Source organism: Equus caballus, chromosome 9, assembly GCF_041296265.1.
Source record: "Equus caballus isolate H_3958 breed thoroughbred chromosome 9, TB-T2T, whole genome shotgun sequence".
Lineage (NCBI taxonomy): Eukaryota > Metazoa > Chordata > Mammalia > Perissodactyla > Equidae > Equus > Equus caballus.
In genome coordinates, this window is record NC_091692.1 from 36108338 (window position 1) to 36126007 (window position 17670).

At 36.8% G+C, this 17670-nt stretch overlaps 1 protein-coding gene across 4 annotated transcripts in view; it reads left to right on the forward strand.

The window, feature by feature from the left end:
• PRKDC (protein kinase, DNA-activated, catalytic subunit) overlaps nt 1-17670 on the forward strand; it is a 202058-nt gene that overhangs the window by 107156 nt on the left and 77232 nt on the right. For all 4 annotated transcript variants that reach the window (XR_011421174.1, XM_070221373.1, XM_070221374.1 and 1 more), the window contains 8 exon segments: nt 5624-5831; nt 8065-8243; nt 9831-9999; nt 10248-10313; nt 11431-11503; nt 12586-12734; nt 16261-16398; nt 16616-16735. Coding sequence is in view for 3 of the 4 variants with exons in the window: in XM_070221373.1 (XP_070077474.1) it covers nt 5624-5831; nt 8065-8243; nt 9831-9999; nt 10248-10313; nt 11431-11503; nt 12586-12734; nt 16261-16398; nt 16616-16735 (1102 nt within the window). In the remaining variant the exon portion in view is untranslated.

Genomic DNA, 17670 nt, shown 5'->3' on the forward strand with positions numbered 1-17670 from the left:
TTCCTTGATAGTGGAAGCTCCAGACTTCATGTTCATGGCATTTAGGGTGCATGGTGTCTGGTGGTTCCAATTCTGCTGATGCTAAGGTTATCAGCCATGTCTTTTTGTAGCCTTTTCTTAACGGTTTTAACATCCATTCATGATTGTTGCCACAAATCAGTTATTTCATCAGGAGTTGCAAATGGTCATTTTTAAATTCTTTTATTCTAAATTTACTAGCTAGAATTATACTGTAATGAAAACTTGCCCTCATCACTAGGGCTGTTTGGTTACCTAAAATACAGTTTTGGTATTTTGATAAAATACCATGGAAAAGATGCATCAAATTTGATTATTAATTTTTAAAATAAGGGCTTGATGACATGGCTACTTTTAATTGTGGTCAGTGAGGATTTTTTTTTTTGCGTTTATTTATATTGAATATGTAAATATGTTAACTTTTCTTATGGAGTTATTTTACATATCATAAAATTCACCTATTTTAAATATATAATTCCGTGATTTTTAGTAACTTTACCAAGGGGTACAGCCATCACCATAAAATGATTTCATCCTCCCAATGAGATCCTACATGATCATTCCCAGGCCACCACTAATCTACTTTTGGTCTTTATAAATTTGCCTTTTCTGGACATTTCATAAAAATGGAGTCATATAATATGTGATCTCTTATGTTGGGCTTCTTTGTTTAGCACGTTTTTGAGGTTCATCCATGATATAACATGAATCAGAAGTTCATTCCTTTTTATTTGCATTTTTAAAAATATCATAATTAACCATCTGTAGAACATTTCACACAACAACAGGAGAATAGACATTCTTTTTGAGCACATATGATGCATTCTTCAGGATAGACCATAGGCTAGGCCATAAAACAAGTCTAAATAAATTTAAAAGGATTGAAATCTCACTGTGTGTTCTCTGACCACAATAAAGTTAAATTAGAAATCAACAACAGAAGGAAATTTGAGGAATCCAAAAATATTTCTGAGTAATTAAGTAATTAAACAACACTCTAAGTAACCCTTGGATCAAAGAAGAAATTATGAGGGAAATAAGATAGTATTTTAATCTGAGTAAAATAAGAATAAAGCATATCCATATGTATGAGATGCAGCTAAAGCAGTGCTTAGAGGGAAATTTGTATCTTTTAATGCCCATATTAGAAAATAAGAAAGATCCTAAATCAATGTACGTTCACCTTAAAATCTAGAAAAAGAAAACTAAACTGACGGCAAGCAGAAGGAAGGGAATAATAAAGATTAGAGTGAAAATTAATGTAATAGAAATCAGAAAAATGATGGAGAAAAATCAGTGAGACGAAAAATTGGTTCTTTGAAAAGGTAAATGAAATTGACAAACGGTTAGCTAGACAAGCCAGGAATAAAAGAGAAAGTATATTTCATGAAAATTAGGAGTGAAAAAGGAGACATTACCAATGACCTCTCAGAAATTACAAAGATTATTCCCTAATATAGGGATTATTTCCTAACAATATCCCCTAATACTGTAAACAACATTATGCCAACAAATTCAGCAATTTAACTAAATGGACAAATTCCTAGAAAGTCACAAATTACCGAAAATGACTCAAGAAGAAACATAAAATTTGAGTATGCCTTTAACAAGTAAATAAATCGAATTTATAATTTAAAATCTTCCCACAAAAGAAAGCCCAGACCACATAGTTTCACTGGTGATTTTTTATCAAATATTTAAAGAAGAAATAATACCAACACATCATCAACTCCTCAGGAAATAGAAGAGGAAAGAACACTTCCCAACTCATTCTGTGAGGCCAGTAATACCCTGATACCAAAGCCAGACAGAAACATCACAAGAAAATTATAGAGCAATATCCCTCCTGAATATAAATACAAAAATCTTCAAACATATATTAACAAACTAAATCCAACAACATATAAAAAATATTATACACTATAATTGATTGGGATTTGTCGTAGGAATCCAAGGCTGGTTTAACATCCAGAAATCAGTTAATGTCATACACCATGTTAATAGGATAAAGGACAAAAGTCACATTATCATTTCAGTAGATGCAGGTAAATTTTTGACAAAAATCTAACACCCGTTTGTGATAAAACTGACAGAAGGTCATCTGCTAAAAACAAACAGCCAACAAAATATTTAACAGTGAAAGACTGACTGCTTTCCTCCTAAATTTGGGAACAGGACAAAGATGTCTGCCCTTTTCCATTCAACATAGTACTGGTGGTTCTAGCCAGTGCAGTCAGGCAACAGAAAGAAATCAAAGGCAACCAAATTGGAAAGAAAGAAGTAAAACTGTCTTTATTCACAGCTGGCATGATGTAGAAAAGCCTAATGATCTATAAAAAACTATTAGAGCTAATAAACAATTATATAAAATTTGTAGGATATAGAATCAATATTCAAAAATCTATTGTATTTATATGAGCGGAGAACATTTGAAACTATAATTAAGAATATAATTCAATTCATAATAGCATCAAAAAGAATAAAATACTTATGAATATATTTAACAAAAGAAGTGCAAGAATTGTACACTGCAAATAACAACCCATTGCTGAAGGAAATTAAAAAATTAAAGATTTAAATAAATGGAGACTCATTCTCTGTTCATGAATTGGAAGTATTGTTAGTATTGTTAACTTGCAGTTCTGTTCAAATTGATATATAGATTTAAGGCAATCGCTGTCAAAATTCCAGCAAGCCTTTTTTTGTGTGTGCAGAAATTGACAAGCAGTTTCTAATATTTATATGGAAATACAAAACACCCTTAAGAGCCAAAACAATTTTGAAAAAGAGAAAAAAAGTTGGAGGATTTCACATCCCAATTTTAAAACTTAGTGTAAAGCTACAGTTGTCTCTGTGAAAATTAAATTTTTTTGGAAATTGTTTTCATTTTTAGAACTTTTAAAAATGCAACAAAAATGTTTGTTAGTTACAGTCATCATTCTTTTTGATGTTCACATTGTCCCATCTGTGGCCAGTGGGAGTCTCTGCAAGCTGGCTCTTATGTACTTTAACATGACTTCATTAATCTTTGATATCTTTTATTGCTTCCTGGCCCAACAAATCATCTCAGGCTCATCTTGACTTGAAATCAGCCATTTTTTCAGAGAGCCCTCGTTCTTTTAAAATGGAGAATGATGTTTAGAGACCACAGTCTGGGTCCTAGGTGAACTTATTGCTGCTTAGGGGTTGCATTGCCGTTATACCTTTTCAGTTGACATAACTAAGGAATGGGTAGTTTTTTTTAAAGGAAAAGAAAAAACATAATATTTCCCTCTTAATTTTAACATTGTGGGGTTATTATTTAACTTCTTTTATTCTTTTTATTTCCTATTCTTTTTTCCTTTACATTGTTTTCAATAACATTCCATCATTATTTAATTGCTTTATCCTACAGTATACATAAAATATTTTCAAAAATAACCATACCAGTATTAGAATAGTGGCAACTGGATAAAGTTTAAATTTTTCATTTTAGTTATAATTTACTTAGAATATACTCTCTGAGGAGATATAGTCAAATTTTATGTTCTAAAATCACTTGATAAAAGTTTTTTTCAATATGTGGTTATTATACCAACTAGGTATGCTTGTTTTACTTAATCTTCAAATTTTAGAGAGTATCTTTTTGTTTGACAACTTTCTTTTTGAATATGTAAGGTATTTACATGATTCGAAAGTCATCAGCATATAATGACATATTTAAGGATCCTGCTTCTGTCTCTGTCCCCTCTTTTATTTCTCTTCTGCCTCTTCACCTTCCTTTTTCTCTGCTTCATATCTTCTGCAGATCATTCCACAGAGACCTTCCTCATTCCTTTTTTTTTAAACAACTATATAATTATTCATTGTGTGGAAGTATAATATTTTGAAGTAACTACCTAGTGATGGACTTTTGGGTTCAATCTTTTGCTAAAAATAATGCCACAGTGAATAGCGCTGTGTTTATATCCTCTTGTATTGTGCCGCTGTATCTTTGGAGTGGATTCCTAAATGTAAGCCAAAAGGTAAATGCATTTGTAATGTTCCTACAATCACCACATCCCTTCTTTTGGGGCTATATTATGAGAGAGTCTGTTCCATCACAGTCTTGCCAATAGAATATATTATCAAACATTTGGAGTTTTTCTAACTTTATAGGTGAAAAAGGATCTCTGAGTGTTGCTTTAATTTGTATTTCTTTTGTTATGAGTGAAATAGAACATAGATTCAGATATTTAATTCTCATTTGCATTTATTTTTTGGTAAACCATCTGTTGGCCCATTTTTAAAATCAGATGTTTGCTCTTCTGCTATTCTCTTCCTTCTTTTATCTTTCTATATAAGAGCTGAATGTTTTAGGGCTGTGTATCCCTACTATGCTCAATAGCAGGGAGCTCCTCAAGAGAATTTAAGTCTAGGACAGTGCCCAAATGAGTACATAAAAAGCCCATGTAGCATCTAGTAGTGTCCTGAAACCTTAAAATTTTATGACTGAATTACATTCTGCATCTAATATTTTTACCCTGGTTCAGAGCATCGAGATTTTAGAAGTTGAAAGGGTTTTTAATGGTCACATAGGCCTATCCTCTTATTTTCATAGGTGAGGAAACTAACCCTGTATTCTTTTCTTTTGAGGAAGACTAACCGTGAGCTAACATCTGCTGCCAATCCTCCTCTTTTTGCTGAGGAAGACTGGCTCTGAGCTAACGTCTGTGCCCATCTTCCTCTACTTTATATGTGGGACGCCTGCCACGGCATGGCTTGCCAAGCGGTGCTATGTCCGCACCTAGGATCCGAACCGGCGAACCCCGGGTCGCCAAAGCAGAACGTGCGCACTTATCCGCTGCACCGCTGGGCCGGCCCCTAAACCTGTATTCTTAATTTATACATTTATAGACAAAACCCTATAGGTGATAAATATCTTATTTCCCAGATGAGAAGATAAAGGGCCAGGGACCGGCCTACTGGCGCAGCAGTTAAGTGCGCACATTCCACTTCGGCGGTTCGGGTTCGCCAGTTTGGATCCTGGGTGTAGACATGGCACTGCTTAGCAAGCCATGCTGTGGTAGGAGTCCCACATATAAAGTAGAAGAAGATGGGCATGGATGTTAGCTCAGGGCCAGCCTTCCTCAGCAAAAAGAGGAGGATTGGCAGCAGTTAGCTCAGGGCTAATCTTCCTCAAAAAAAAAAAAAGAAAAAGAAAATAAAGAGCCAGATGAATGTATTTCTTTGTAGGAAATAGGAATGGTAGATCATTACTAGGAAGAGACGAGAATTTTTAAATCATAATTCATGAGTTTCAAATGCTGGAAATGTGATCATCTTTAAGCCTGAGACTCTTCCAAAGCCTTCCAGATGTTCTCTAAACAAGACCAGATTTGAAAGTAAATGAAAAAAAATCTTCATTTTAATGCCTAAATTTGGCATGAAGATTTCTGGGAATGAGTAAATAATATGGTTCATATGCAAATGATCTTTGTATTTCATGATTTTTATATATATAAAATCTTTAATGTTATTTTTCTAGTTTGTAATCATTGGTATTTACTTTGCTTGTTATGTAGTAGGCACTCATAAATATTTGTTGAAACTATGAATGTTTATATAATTTTCTTTTTTTTTTTAGGAGTTCATGTATCACACAATTAGGCCTTCTGGAAAGTGTATATAGAATGTTCAGGAGGGATGACCTGCTTTCAAATATCACTCGCCAAGCATTTGTAGACCGTTCTCTGCTCACTCTGTTGTGGCACTGTAGCTTGAATGCTTTGAGGGAATTTTTTAGCAAAATTGTGGTGGAAGCCATTAATGTGTTGAAGTCCAGATTTATAAAGGTATCATACATCTATTGTTAAATTAAGTATTAATCAGAATTGATAAATCTCCTTGATCAGTGTCATTAGAAACTGCTGTGTGTTCAGTAAAGTATTCTGTCTTGCCCAAGGAGCATTACCTCTACATTTTGATAGCAACCTGTGGTTACATGGGATCTGCATTAGCTTACTGGGGCTGCTATAACAAATTACCACAGACGTGGCTTAGAACAACAGTAATTTATTCTCTCAAAGTTTTGGAAGCTGGAAGTTCAAGCTGGTGGTGTTTCTCAAAAACCTTATGGCTTTCCTACATATGTCTTGGAGACTTACTCCGTTAGATAACAGGGTGCTCCACAGATCTTTGCTGGATAATTCTATCTCTATTGCTGGATTCTGTTGAAATGGTTGAGGGCATCCATGAGTCACATGCTTAATTTCTTCAGCACTAGTCAGAGATTGTCCAGCCGCAACCTTGGTCTTCTCTCCAGAGCACACTTCCTAACAGTGAATCTCCTGATGTTAGTACCTTTTACAATCTGGAGAGACTGAGAATTTCCCAAATCATCAAATTCTTATTCCCAATTATTACCTCATTTTATCTTTTGAACTTCAGACTTTATTATAAGCAGCAAAGAAGAAACCAGGCAGTATGTTCAGCAAATTCGTTTGGAAATCTTCTCAGCTAAATATTTAAGTGCATAGCTTACAAGTTTTGCTTTCTCCACAACTACAGAAGGCTTGTCTGCTAAGTTTCCTACTGCTGTATAACAAGGATTCCCTTTCCTCTAGTTTCCAAACATGTGTTCCTTATTTCCTTCTCAGACTTCACCAGCAACTGCTTTAGCGTCCATATTTCTACTAAAAATATGTTTATGATGATTGGCATATTCTCTAAGACAATATTGGCTTTCCCTCTCATGCTCTTCACTTTCTTCTGAGCTCTCAATACCAATGCCTTTTTGTGTGTGTGGATTTAATTATCCTTAACAATTTTTTTTTTTTTTTTTTGAGGAAGATCAGCCCTGAGCTAACTGCTGGCATTCCTCCTCTTTTTGCTGAGGAAGACCAGCCCTGAGCTAACACCCATGCCCATCTTCCTCTACTTTATATGTGGGACGCCCACCACAGCATGGTGTGCCAAGTCCGCACCCGGGATCTGAAATGGCGAACCCTGGGCCACCGAGAAGCGGAAGGTGCGCGCTTAACCCCCGCGCCACCGGGCCGCCCCCTCAACAGCAATGCCTTTAGTGTTGATATTTCTACCAACAGTCTCTGGTAGGCATTCTAGGCTTTTTCTGTCATGTGTGGCAGAATTCTTTCAGCCTCTACCCATCATCTAATTCCAAAGCCACCTTCATATTTTTGGACTTCGTTACAGTAGCCCCCAACTCTTGGAACCAAAATGTGTATTGGTTTCTTGAATCTGCTGTAATAAGTTACCATAAGCTTCTTGGCTTAGAACAACAGAAATTTATTCTCTCACAGTTTTGGAGGCCAGAAGTCCAAAATCAGTTTCAGTGAGCTGAAATCAAGGTGTTGCCAGGGTCACGCTTGCCCCAGCAACACTGAATATCCATTCCTTGCCTCTTCGAGCTTCTGGTGGCTGCATCACTCCAGTTTCTGCCTCTGTTGTCACATTGCCTTTTCCTGTCTATCTAATCTCCCACTGCGTCCTTCTTATAATATAGGTTACATGTGGTTTCATTTAGGGCCCACATGATCAATCCAAAATGACCTCCCCAAGTCAGGATCCTTAATCACATCTGCAAAGTCCTTTTTTTGCCTTATGAGGTTATATTCACAGGTTCTAGGGATTAGGATGTGGATATCTATTTTAGGGGGTGGGGAGCATCATTCAGCCCCTAAAATAATCCCCTTGGGAAACATTGTAAATATCCAAATGGGACATTGTTAATGTAGACTTCAGTATCATTGAAAATTTTGTTTTTTAGTACACTGCATTTTCACCTGCTGTTATCATGCCTTCAATGAGATTTTCTGCAAAAGTCGTATACTCATACCCTAAGCTCACTGTTGGACGTCATGCATTATTTCCGCCCACACTCAATGTAATACATCAACACTTATATACACATTTTAGATCCTGGTTTGTCTCTTATTGAAGTGATTTAACATCTTTTTTAAAATTATTTTCTATGTAAAGGGCATTGAGTATTAAATTTGATATGTTCAATAAAATATTTTTCATGTTTGATAAGACCAAAGATAATCGTTTGTTACTTTTTCTTAGCTGAATGAATCTGCCTTTGATACTCAAATCACCAAGAAGATGGGCTACTATAAGATGTTAGATGTGATGTATTCTCGTCTTCCAAAAGATGATGTTCACTCTAAGGAATCTAAAATTAATCAAGTTTTCCATGGCTCATGTATTACAGAAGGAAGTGAACTTACAAAGACACTTATTAAGTAAGATTTTAGTTAATTTTGGATTGTATTTGATTTGTTAATTACTACGTGTATATTTTTAGGGGTGTATTTAATGTGAATAAATGTTTGGTTAAATACTGAATTTTTATAGTTTTTTTTCTTATGTACAAACTACTTAGATGGACTTTAATTTAGCATGTTATTGGGTAATATTTTATTCTATACACATCTTTTATAAATAAAAAAACTTTTTTTATTTTGTTGTTTTATCCTATCGTTTTTCTCCCTCAATAGTTTGATATGTATGTATTTTTAGTGATATGATTTACAGTAAGAAGGGATCTAGTGTATTTTGTTTTTATATCATTTGAAATTAAAGGAATGTTAAATATTTTTAAGCAGGCGTTCTATAAAACATAAAGCAATCAAATACGTTTTCTCTAAAACTAGCCTTCTAGTGAAATTCCTTCTCAGTGAACATTGAACACAGACATTGCCGTGTCTCATTTGCATATCCAAAACAAACTTACCAGTACTACCCTAATTCCTATTTTGTCTCCTCGGTGAATGACGTCACCACCCACTGGTTGGCATAAACAAGAGCCTTAGGAGTCATATTTTGGTTTTCCTTTATCTTCATCTCTCCAACCTCTCTGCACACTTCGTCAGTCACCTGATCTGGTGGATTTTATGTCCTCAGTATTCCTGAAACCAGTGCCCTTATTTTATTCCCCTTCTATAGCCTTGCTGTGACATCCCTTGTGCTTTAGTGGACCACTGCAGCGATCTCCTTCAGAATTACTCTCCCTGCTCCTAGGCGTGTCGCTCTCATTTCTGTTCATACAGCTGCCAGAATGATAATGCATTTGTAATATGAACCTGATTGTTTCATTTCCCTGCCTAAACCCTTCAAAGGAACCTCATCTTCAGTAGGAGGGGTCAGCAAACTTTCACTGTAAAGGGCCCAATGGTCACTATTTTTGGCTTTGTGTTGCAACTGCTACACAGTACTTCAAAAGCAGCTGTGAGCAATACATAAATGAATGGGCATGTCTATGTTCTGGCAAAACTATTTTCAAAAGTAGTTGGTCACAAGGGCGTGATTTTATGACCCCATCCTGCAGAATGAAGTCCAGCTCCTTAGTATGGTAGGTGAACTCTTCAAGGAACCACCTCTATCCACCTTTTACTTGCTGCCAGCCACTGCTGCTTCCCGTTGATGAATGGGATGCTCTGAGCACACCATGAGGCTTATCTCTCTTCTCTTGGCTCGTGGTGCCCACATATGTTTTTCCTTTGTCTAACGTATAATTCAAAATTCACTTATATTTGCTTAAAACTTTTCTTGGCTCCTTAGACTGGCGTACTGTCCATCCTCCTTGCTTCCATCTCTTAACTTACTGTTCTTGTTGCTGTCACTGTGCTTCCCACAGTCTGGGGAAATCTACAGACGGTGCCTCTTCTCTAATTGAGCACTTCTATTCCCAGTGCCTAGTACCAGGCGAGGCACAAACCTAACCCAAAAAAGGCTGAACTGAGTTGAGATCCTGTTGCCTGTCATTGTTGGGCTTGAGCAACAATTTCCTTGCTATATGAATTAATTTTTAACCTGAATCTACTCTGCAGATTGTGCTATGATGCCTTTACAGAGAACATGGCAGGTGAGAATCAGTTGCTGGAGAGGAGAAGACTTTACCATTGTGCTGCATACAACTGTGCCATTTCTGTTGTCTGCTGTGTCTTCAATGAATTAAAATTTTACCAAGGTTTTCTGTTTACTGAAAAACCAGAAAAGGTAGGCCTCTCCTGGAGTGTTCATTATTGCTGTTATTGTGGGATTTCAAAAGTTAAATTACATCAAAGTTATAATTTGTACCTTATTATGATATTAAACATATAGTTATTTTAGTACTGCATATACATATATATTTTAAAGCTGAAGTGCTTCTCCGTGAGCTATTAAGTAGTATTAATTCTATAGTAGCATCAGCATTAAGGATCTCTACCATTTAGATATTTTTATATGATTCTTTGGATTTACAGAACTTGCTTATTTTTGAAAATCTGATAGACTTGAAGCGCTGCTACACGTTTCCTATAGAAGTTGAGGTGAGTGAAATTTTTCAATGATGTTTCTAAGTTAAAAAAACTTACCAAGTACTTTTAGAGAAAGACATTTATTATGCTGAACATATTAGCTTCCCAGTATTCAACTCTGCTTTGAACTACAAAAACAGGCAGTTTCATGTAGTTCAACCTGAGGTACAATCTCAGGCAACTACAAAAAATTCATCATAACAATTTTTCTCTCGCTTAACTTGTAAAAAGGAGAGAAAATGCCAATAAAAGGAGCTATTGAACATATCCCGGAAGTTTTCTGAGTAAATTCCTCTGGTCAATGAAATTGAGATCCATCCAGATACAGAATTAGGACCCTGTGATTTGCCTAGGTGATTTGGCAGGATAATGGAGGTGCCATGAGCAGACATCATGGTAATAATTGGAAAACTCGCTCTGGCAAAGGTGATGAGCCTGATGTTAGCTAAGCCAAGTTCGACATGCCCGCCTCAGCAATTAGCGGGAAGGTTGTGACTGCGTTCTCTCACAGCCCAGTGGAATTGAGAAGTTGAGCAGAGTGCCAGTGCTCAAACACCATGGCCTTGCAGAACAGAGCTGGGCCAGGGGCTGACTTCACCACGTCTTAGTGGTGCATGGGTTCTTGTAAATGGTTGCTACCTGCCTTGTGCCCTTCTGGAACAAGACTGGAAGCTTTTTCCTAGACATGCATTCAAAGAACTAAAAATCCAAAAAATAATAGCATTAGTTTATTAAGCGTTCAGACACTCGCTATAGGTTACTTCTAAACTTTACAACAGCACTTTAAGGTGCTATGATATGTCATAACCATATAGTTGAGGAAACTGAGGCTTATGGGTCAAGTACAAACTATTGGTAATCCAGGCATGTGGCTTTAAGAGCACACTAGGTCCCAGAGCCCAGAGGGGAGGCAGGTGCCTCTGTGGGGTTCTATGGGACTCTGTGGGGAAAACTTTTCTTGAGGGCCCGCACCTGTCTTTCTTTCTGGATATTTTTGAATGCTTTTAAATTTGATAAAAGTTTTGTTTAAAAATTAATATTTTTTTGCCAAATTGCTACTAAAATAGAAAACATGTGACCATGATTCTAAAAAGTTTTAAATTGTGTATTTATTTTGCCTAATAATTAGGTTCCTATGGAGAGAAAGAAAAAGTACCTTGAAATTAGAAAAGAAGCCAGGGAAGCAGCAAGTGGGGATTCAGGTATGACATTTTCAAAATGATGAGAAAGATTCTAGTAGTTGGTATTGGTTATGTAAATGTAAAATATTTTAAATATCTGAAAACATTGAAATTGAGTTTGAAAAATTTTTATTTTTAAGATTGCAAATGGAATTGTATTTTTAAAGAAATGCAATTAGCTAAACTTTAATTGCATAGAAAGACCTCAAAGTGGCCACTGGGGGCTCAGATATAGTATGCTTTTTTTAAAAAAGTGAAAATTGGCTTGATATTTATTAGTTTGCATATAGATTGTGTTTGTATGTTATTTAGATACATGTAGAAATCTGTGTTAAAATACAAGTTCCATCCTGCCATTTTTCTGCTCCAAACTTCCCGTCAGCTCCCTCCTCCCTCAGGATGGAGCTGCCCAAGGCCCCTGAGCTACCAACCAGCTCCCTGCCACTCTCTTTCCTGTTCACAGGCCCCCTGCCTGTGCCTGTAGGCATCAGGCTCACGTTCGCCCCAGGGCATTTGCTCATGATGTTCCCTCAGCCTAGAATACTCTTGGCCCCAGATGCATGGCTTAGGAGGTTTTGTTTAATGTCAACTTCTGAAGGAGGTTCTCCTTTGCCTTTCTATGTAAAATTCACCCTCTCTCCCGCTACATGCCCCTTGTTTCCATTTTTTGCTAATTTTTCTTTATAGCTTTTTTTTAAAATTTGAGAGTAAAATTTGGACCAGTTTTCTAAATTCTTTACATATTTTTGATTAGTTGTTCTTTAGTAGTATCTCTTCCCACGTTTATGTTAGACTTTATAGGTAAAATGTATGTCATCAAAATTTTAAATGCAAAGAAATTCTATTAATAGCATATCTAAAAATTAGAAATAGTTTAACTTAATTTCTTTGCCCATGATAATAGAGAATAACTGCTCAATAATGACAAAAGCAAAAGGAGCATGTCCTTTTTGCTTTGTTAATCTGGATAATGAGTTGAGAATCACAGGATTTATGAAAGCCTTAGTTAAAAGTATTCTTTAATTTTAATACCACTTGAAACTTAGAAAAATACATTTCTTACTAATTTGAATAAATGTATTATCTTCTTATTTATATTTCAGATGGTCCTCGTTATATATCTTCCTTGTCATATTTGGCAGACAGTAGCCTGAGTGAGGAAATGAGTCAATTTGATTTCTCGACTGGAGTGCAGAGCTATTCATATAGTTCCCAAGACCCTAAATCTACCACTGCTCATTTTCGGAGACAGGTGATCACATTTCACGTATTTGAGAATATCGTTGGCATTTGTAAAGGAAGGGGGGCTCCTTTGTTCCAGGGGAAGCCACTTCTTTGTTTGTCAGTAGTTCTCAGAAAATAGAGTTAGTTTGGAGAATTTTCGAAGATCTAAGCACCAGCCTTTCATCCTGTAGACTCAGCAATCTGACTTTATCAGCACAGGAAAGAAGGCTCTCTCCAAGGGCTGATTCACATTAGCCAGTCTCCCCGAGATTAGTGTTTTAAATCAGAACCTCACTTAAGGATTTCCAGTGGGAGAGATAATAACCATAGAGACTCAAATGCTGGTGCTGATATGACTGTTGCAGTTTCTCTCTGGAGAGAATGAAGGAGCTGTTCAAATATTTGATGTTATCAAACTAAGATAACTGAATGCATCCATGTTCACAAGTGATAGCTTAATTCTTAAAGAGTAAATTCTTGGTGACAAGGGTGTGGAGTATGGAATGGTTTTAATTATTATTTTTACAGGTAAAATTCAGTCTTTTTCTTTTTGGGTCCCAGCAGCTTATACAGTTGTCCTGTACCTCAAGCTTTTTTTAACCTAGATTAATCTCACTCTTGTCCATTCTTTCAGAGAGAAGACCTGCTGTGTGTTTGTATCCCCTCCCTTGTACCCCTCTACTGTTCTTTCTCTCCCTCACCATCTCTCTCTCTCTCTGGGCTCTCATCTCTACCTCTCTGTACCAGACTGTCAGAGTCTGTGTATGTTTTAAAGTTTTTTCTATCATATGTGACTTTCGTGTCTGCATCCCAATAGGAAATCATTCTCAGACCTTCTTTCATGATTGTTCTAGCCTTCTTTGCAATTAGCTGTTTTGATATTGCAGGAAGGTAGGACTGGTTAACGTTTGTGTGCCCTTCCTCTGTTTTACTATTCTTTATTTTGTAAGGTGACATGCTTTTTTTGAATTTTGGAATAATTTCTAATTTAAGAGTTGCATAAATAGTACAAAGTACTCCTGTGTGTTCTTCACTTAGAGACCCCACTCAGGATTTGCCTGTTGTCTTGATAACGTCTTTTATAGCAGGAGCATCTAGTCCAGGACCACATGGTGCACCCACCCACCATGTCCTTGTACTAGAATGCCTCTTGGTTAGTGTTTGTTCAAGACTTCCTTTCAAGCAGACCAGGAATTTTGGCAAGAATATGACAGGATGATGCTGTATTCTGCTTGTGAGAGATGTTGACCTCATTTTCTGGGGAGATTTTTCGAGATTATGTAAAATCTCTTCTTCAAATCACTTTCACCCACTAGTTTTTAACATCCTTTGATGTCTGTTCCCTGAGTTAACTATTGCTATGCTGGTTGCAGAATGATAATTTTCTAATTCTATCACTGCTCCTTCATTTATTAGTTGGCCTTCTACTGCAATGAAGAGCTTTCTCTTTTCTCCATTTATTTTGTTTTAATTTTTATCATTGTGATCTCCTGGATTCTTATTTTGCTTAGTGGGTTATCATTTATTTTGATGCTCAGATTGTCCCAGATTTGGCCAGCGGGCATCCCTTCATGCAGGTGCCTGTGTTCTTTTGACATATCCATGTCATTCTTTGAGCAGTTCCTTACTTGCTAGCACAAGGAAACGTGCGAAGGTGGTCTCATTCTTTCCCTGTCCCAACTTTGGACTGGGCCATCTCCCTAGTGAGCCCTCCTTCCTGTGGGTGGAGAGTGGTAGGAAGCTCCTTGCAAGCCTTCTCATGGACAGAGATAGGAAACGTGTAGGTAGACACACACAAGTTCCCGCAGATACATTTGATTCCCAAGCTTTTGCCTTTTCCAGTGAGGCATGCACTGACTCACTCCCTCTTCCCCTTGACCCCCCTGCCCTCCTCCGTACACTGATGCCCTCCTGGAGTAGGCCCTGAACTGCAGGCAGATACCCTATTCTGTCTACCTCCCCGACCCCCGACACTGCCAGGCCCCTCTTGGCTCACTTCAGTCTGCTCAATGGCCTTTTGCCTAAGAAGGGAAGAAGTAGGAGTGATATGTTTTTGAAATTGAGTTTGATTATGTTTAGGAGTTGATTATGTTTTTTATGTACTTTTTGTTGCCCCTGGGGTTGAATTCTCTCTTTTTTTAATGAATGCTTCAAGGGGGATCCTATTCATTAATTCTTTCACTGAAATTATGTCATACGTTTGTGCTGAGTAGTAAGAAAAGTGTGACTATGTTCTATTACGGTTACATTGTCTAGTAAGACTCATCTTTCATTAATAGGCCTTTTACATCAAGGCATCTTGGGTTCACTCCTCATTCCTTTGATCTGATCGCATGACCTGAGTCTCCAGTTTCAGATCTCTTGTCCTTGTGAGCAGCATCTTGAGATACAATGATTCTCATAAAAATGTGTTAAGTAGATCTGAATACAGTCAAATATTGTGATTAACTCCTTTGATACCTTACCACATGTATAGAAAAAGGGACATTAAGATTGCTCTGATGGATTTTATGGCTCACTGAATGTGTCTTTTTTTTCTCTTGTCTCGTATAATCCTGCTTGCATACAAAATTTACTATTTTACGTTTAGCCTTGCTGTTACTAAAACATAAAACCACTTCCTATCATTTCTAAAATCCCCGATTTATGGAAATTATTTGTTATCTTTGGGAGGAATTGCATTTCTAAATACTGTCCATTTTGGGAAGTGACATTTTGGAATAGTTCCTGCCACTGGGGCAGACAGAATTAGAAAATTTATCTAGGGCCGTTTTTACTACTCTTTCTACTTGATCTCCACAAGCACTTAGTGTCTCCATGTTGAATTTTAGCTGTCCAAAATTTCCTCTCAGGATTTGTCAAGTCTTTCTTTCTTGCAAGTGATTTATACTAGGAAATACCCAGATAAATTACTCAACCCTACATATGTGTGTATAAAATTTACTGTATATGTATATAAAACCTCAGTTCAGCATTACACTTCTGAAATCATTGTCACTGCTTATTTTCACAGAATTGTAGGGTCAAGAATGGTTTAAAAGTTTTGTTCTATTATTGGTTAAAATTTTGAGGCAAATTAAGGACTTTACAGAGTTTTTCAAATTACTGAGAAAAAGTTAGGTAAAAATTTATCCTTTAATGATACTTAAATAGCTCTGCCTTTTCCATAACGTGGCAACTAAGAATCGTAGAAACTGTTGCTCTCAAGGTGTTGAGGGTTCTGGGGCCTCCAAGACACACACATTTATGGAAAGGGCTTGGTGTTTGTATAAAGCAGCATGTCTGCATGGATGCTTTGACCTAATTGTGACCCCAAGGAAGTGACCATGCAGATGGGTCAAAGGGGAAATACATACCTAGAATGTAAGCAAGACATGAGTCCTGTTTAGTTTTTAGTTGTTTAATAAGAAAACATAACGAATGTGTTGGATATTACCACCAAATTATCACTGTTATCCAAGTGTGTTTCCTGATATTGCCCAAAAAATCAGAATGTTATGTACACTGTAATTTTAACAGTGCAGTCTGTATCATTGGATTCTTCGTTTTCCTAGAAACATAAAGAGTCCATGATCCAAGATGATATCCTGGAGTTAGAGATGGATGAACTCAATCAACACGAATGTATGGCAACTATGACTGCTCTGATTAAGCACATGCAGAGAAATCAGATCCTCCCTAAGGAAGAAGAGGTCTTTTTCTGCTCATCTTATATTGTCTAACTTAATTCTATTTATTGGTATCATGTTAAGATTGAACATTTAATATTGAAGACTAAACCAAATCCATATCAAGTAAACATAATGTTTTTGTTGCTGATATCTTACTTTGTCATTGTGGTCTCATAATATCAAATTATGAAGTTATTTTAGTCTACTTTTTACGGTAATTTTGAGTGTATCATTTCAGGGTTCAGTGCCAAGAAATCTTCCTCCTTGGATGAAATTTCTTCATGACAAACTAGGAAATCCATCAATATCATTAAATATCCGTCTCTTCTTAGCCAAGCTTGTTATTAATACAGAAGAAGTAAGTAATTTATTATTTCTTTAAAAATTTTTTGCAATTATATGCATAATTGCATACTTAAAAAGAAAACCACGACAAAGAAAGATGTAAAGGGACAGAACATCACATTTTTGTTCTCTAAGTAACTTAGCCAACCATATTTATTTATTTGTTCAACATCACTCTTTTATTATTTCTTTTAAAACATGTAAATTAGCTTCTATTGAGTTAGAAGTGATCTTTGTATAGTACCTGTGTTGGCACCTTTCCTATGGCTGCCAGCCTTCTTGGTTTGTAGTAGCGAAGAAGGTAGTGAAAATATTTCTGTTAACTGTGTATGAAAAATAGCTGACTCTTTTAGAATTGCAGAATTTATCAATTGATCTACATACAGCACCTCATCAGGGAGGAACCTCTTCTACCAGTGCGAGTTAGGGCAGATTTTCAAGAGAGCTCTTGAGCTAAGTGTTGTGAAGTACAGTGGGAGTTGACATTCTGCATAGAAGGAGCACTGTGAACAGAGATAGCCCGTGAGAAAGCCCAGCACATACTCACTGACTGCACAGACTATGGGCACATGGTCCAGAGGAGAGGTGTGAGTGGCATGGCCACAGGTGCAAGGGCAGGTGACCTGGGCCAGGCCATTGGAGTTGATACAAAGGATCTGATTCAGTTGTTGAGGAGCAGGGAACAGTCAAGGGTGCTAAGTGGAGGAGTGACATAGTCCACTTTGCCCCAGAGAAAGTCCTTCTAGGCAGCACTGCAAATGTGAGCCAAAGGCTGGGAGGCTGTTGTGAGATGGTTGAGAGGGCTAACCTGGGACTACAGCAAGGCCTGTGTTCCTTAGAATCACACTTGATTGCTAGCTCCTTGGGCTGCCATAACAAAGTAACACAAAATGGGTGGCTTAAACCACAGAGACTTACTATCTCGTGGTTCTGAAAGCCAGAAGTCTG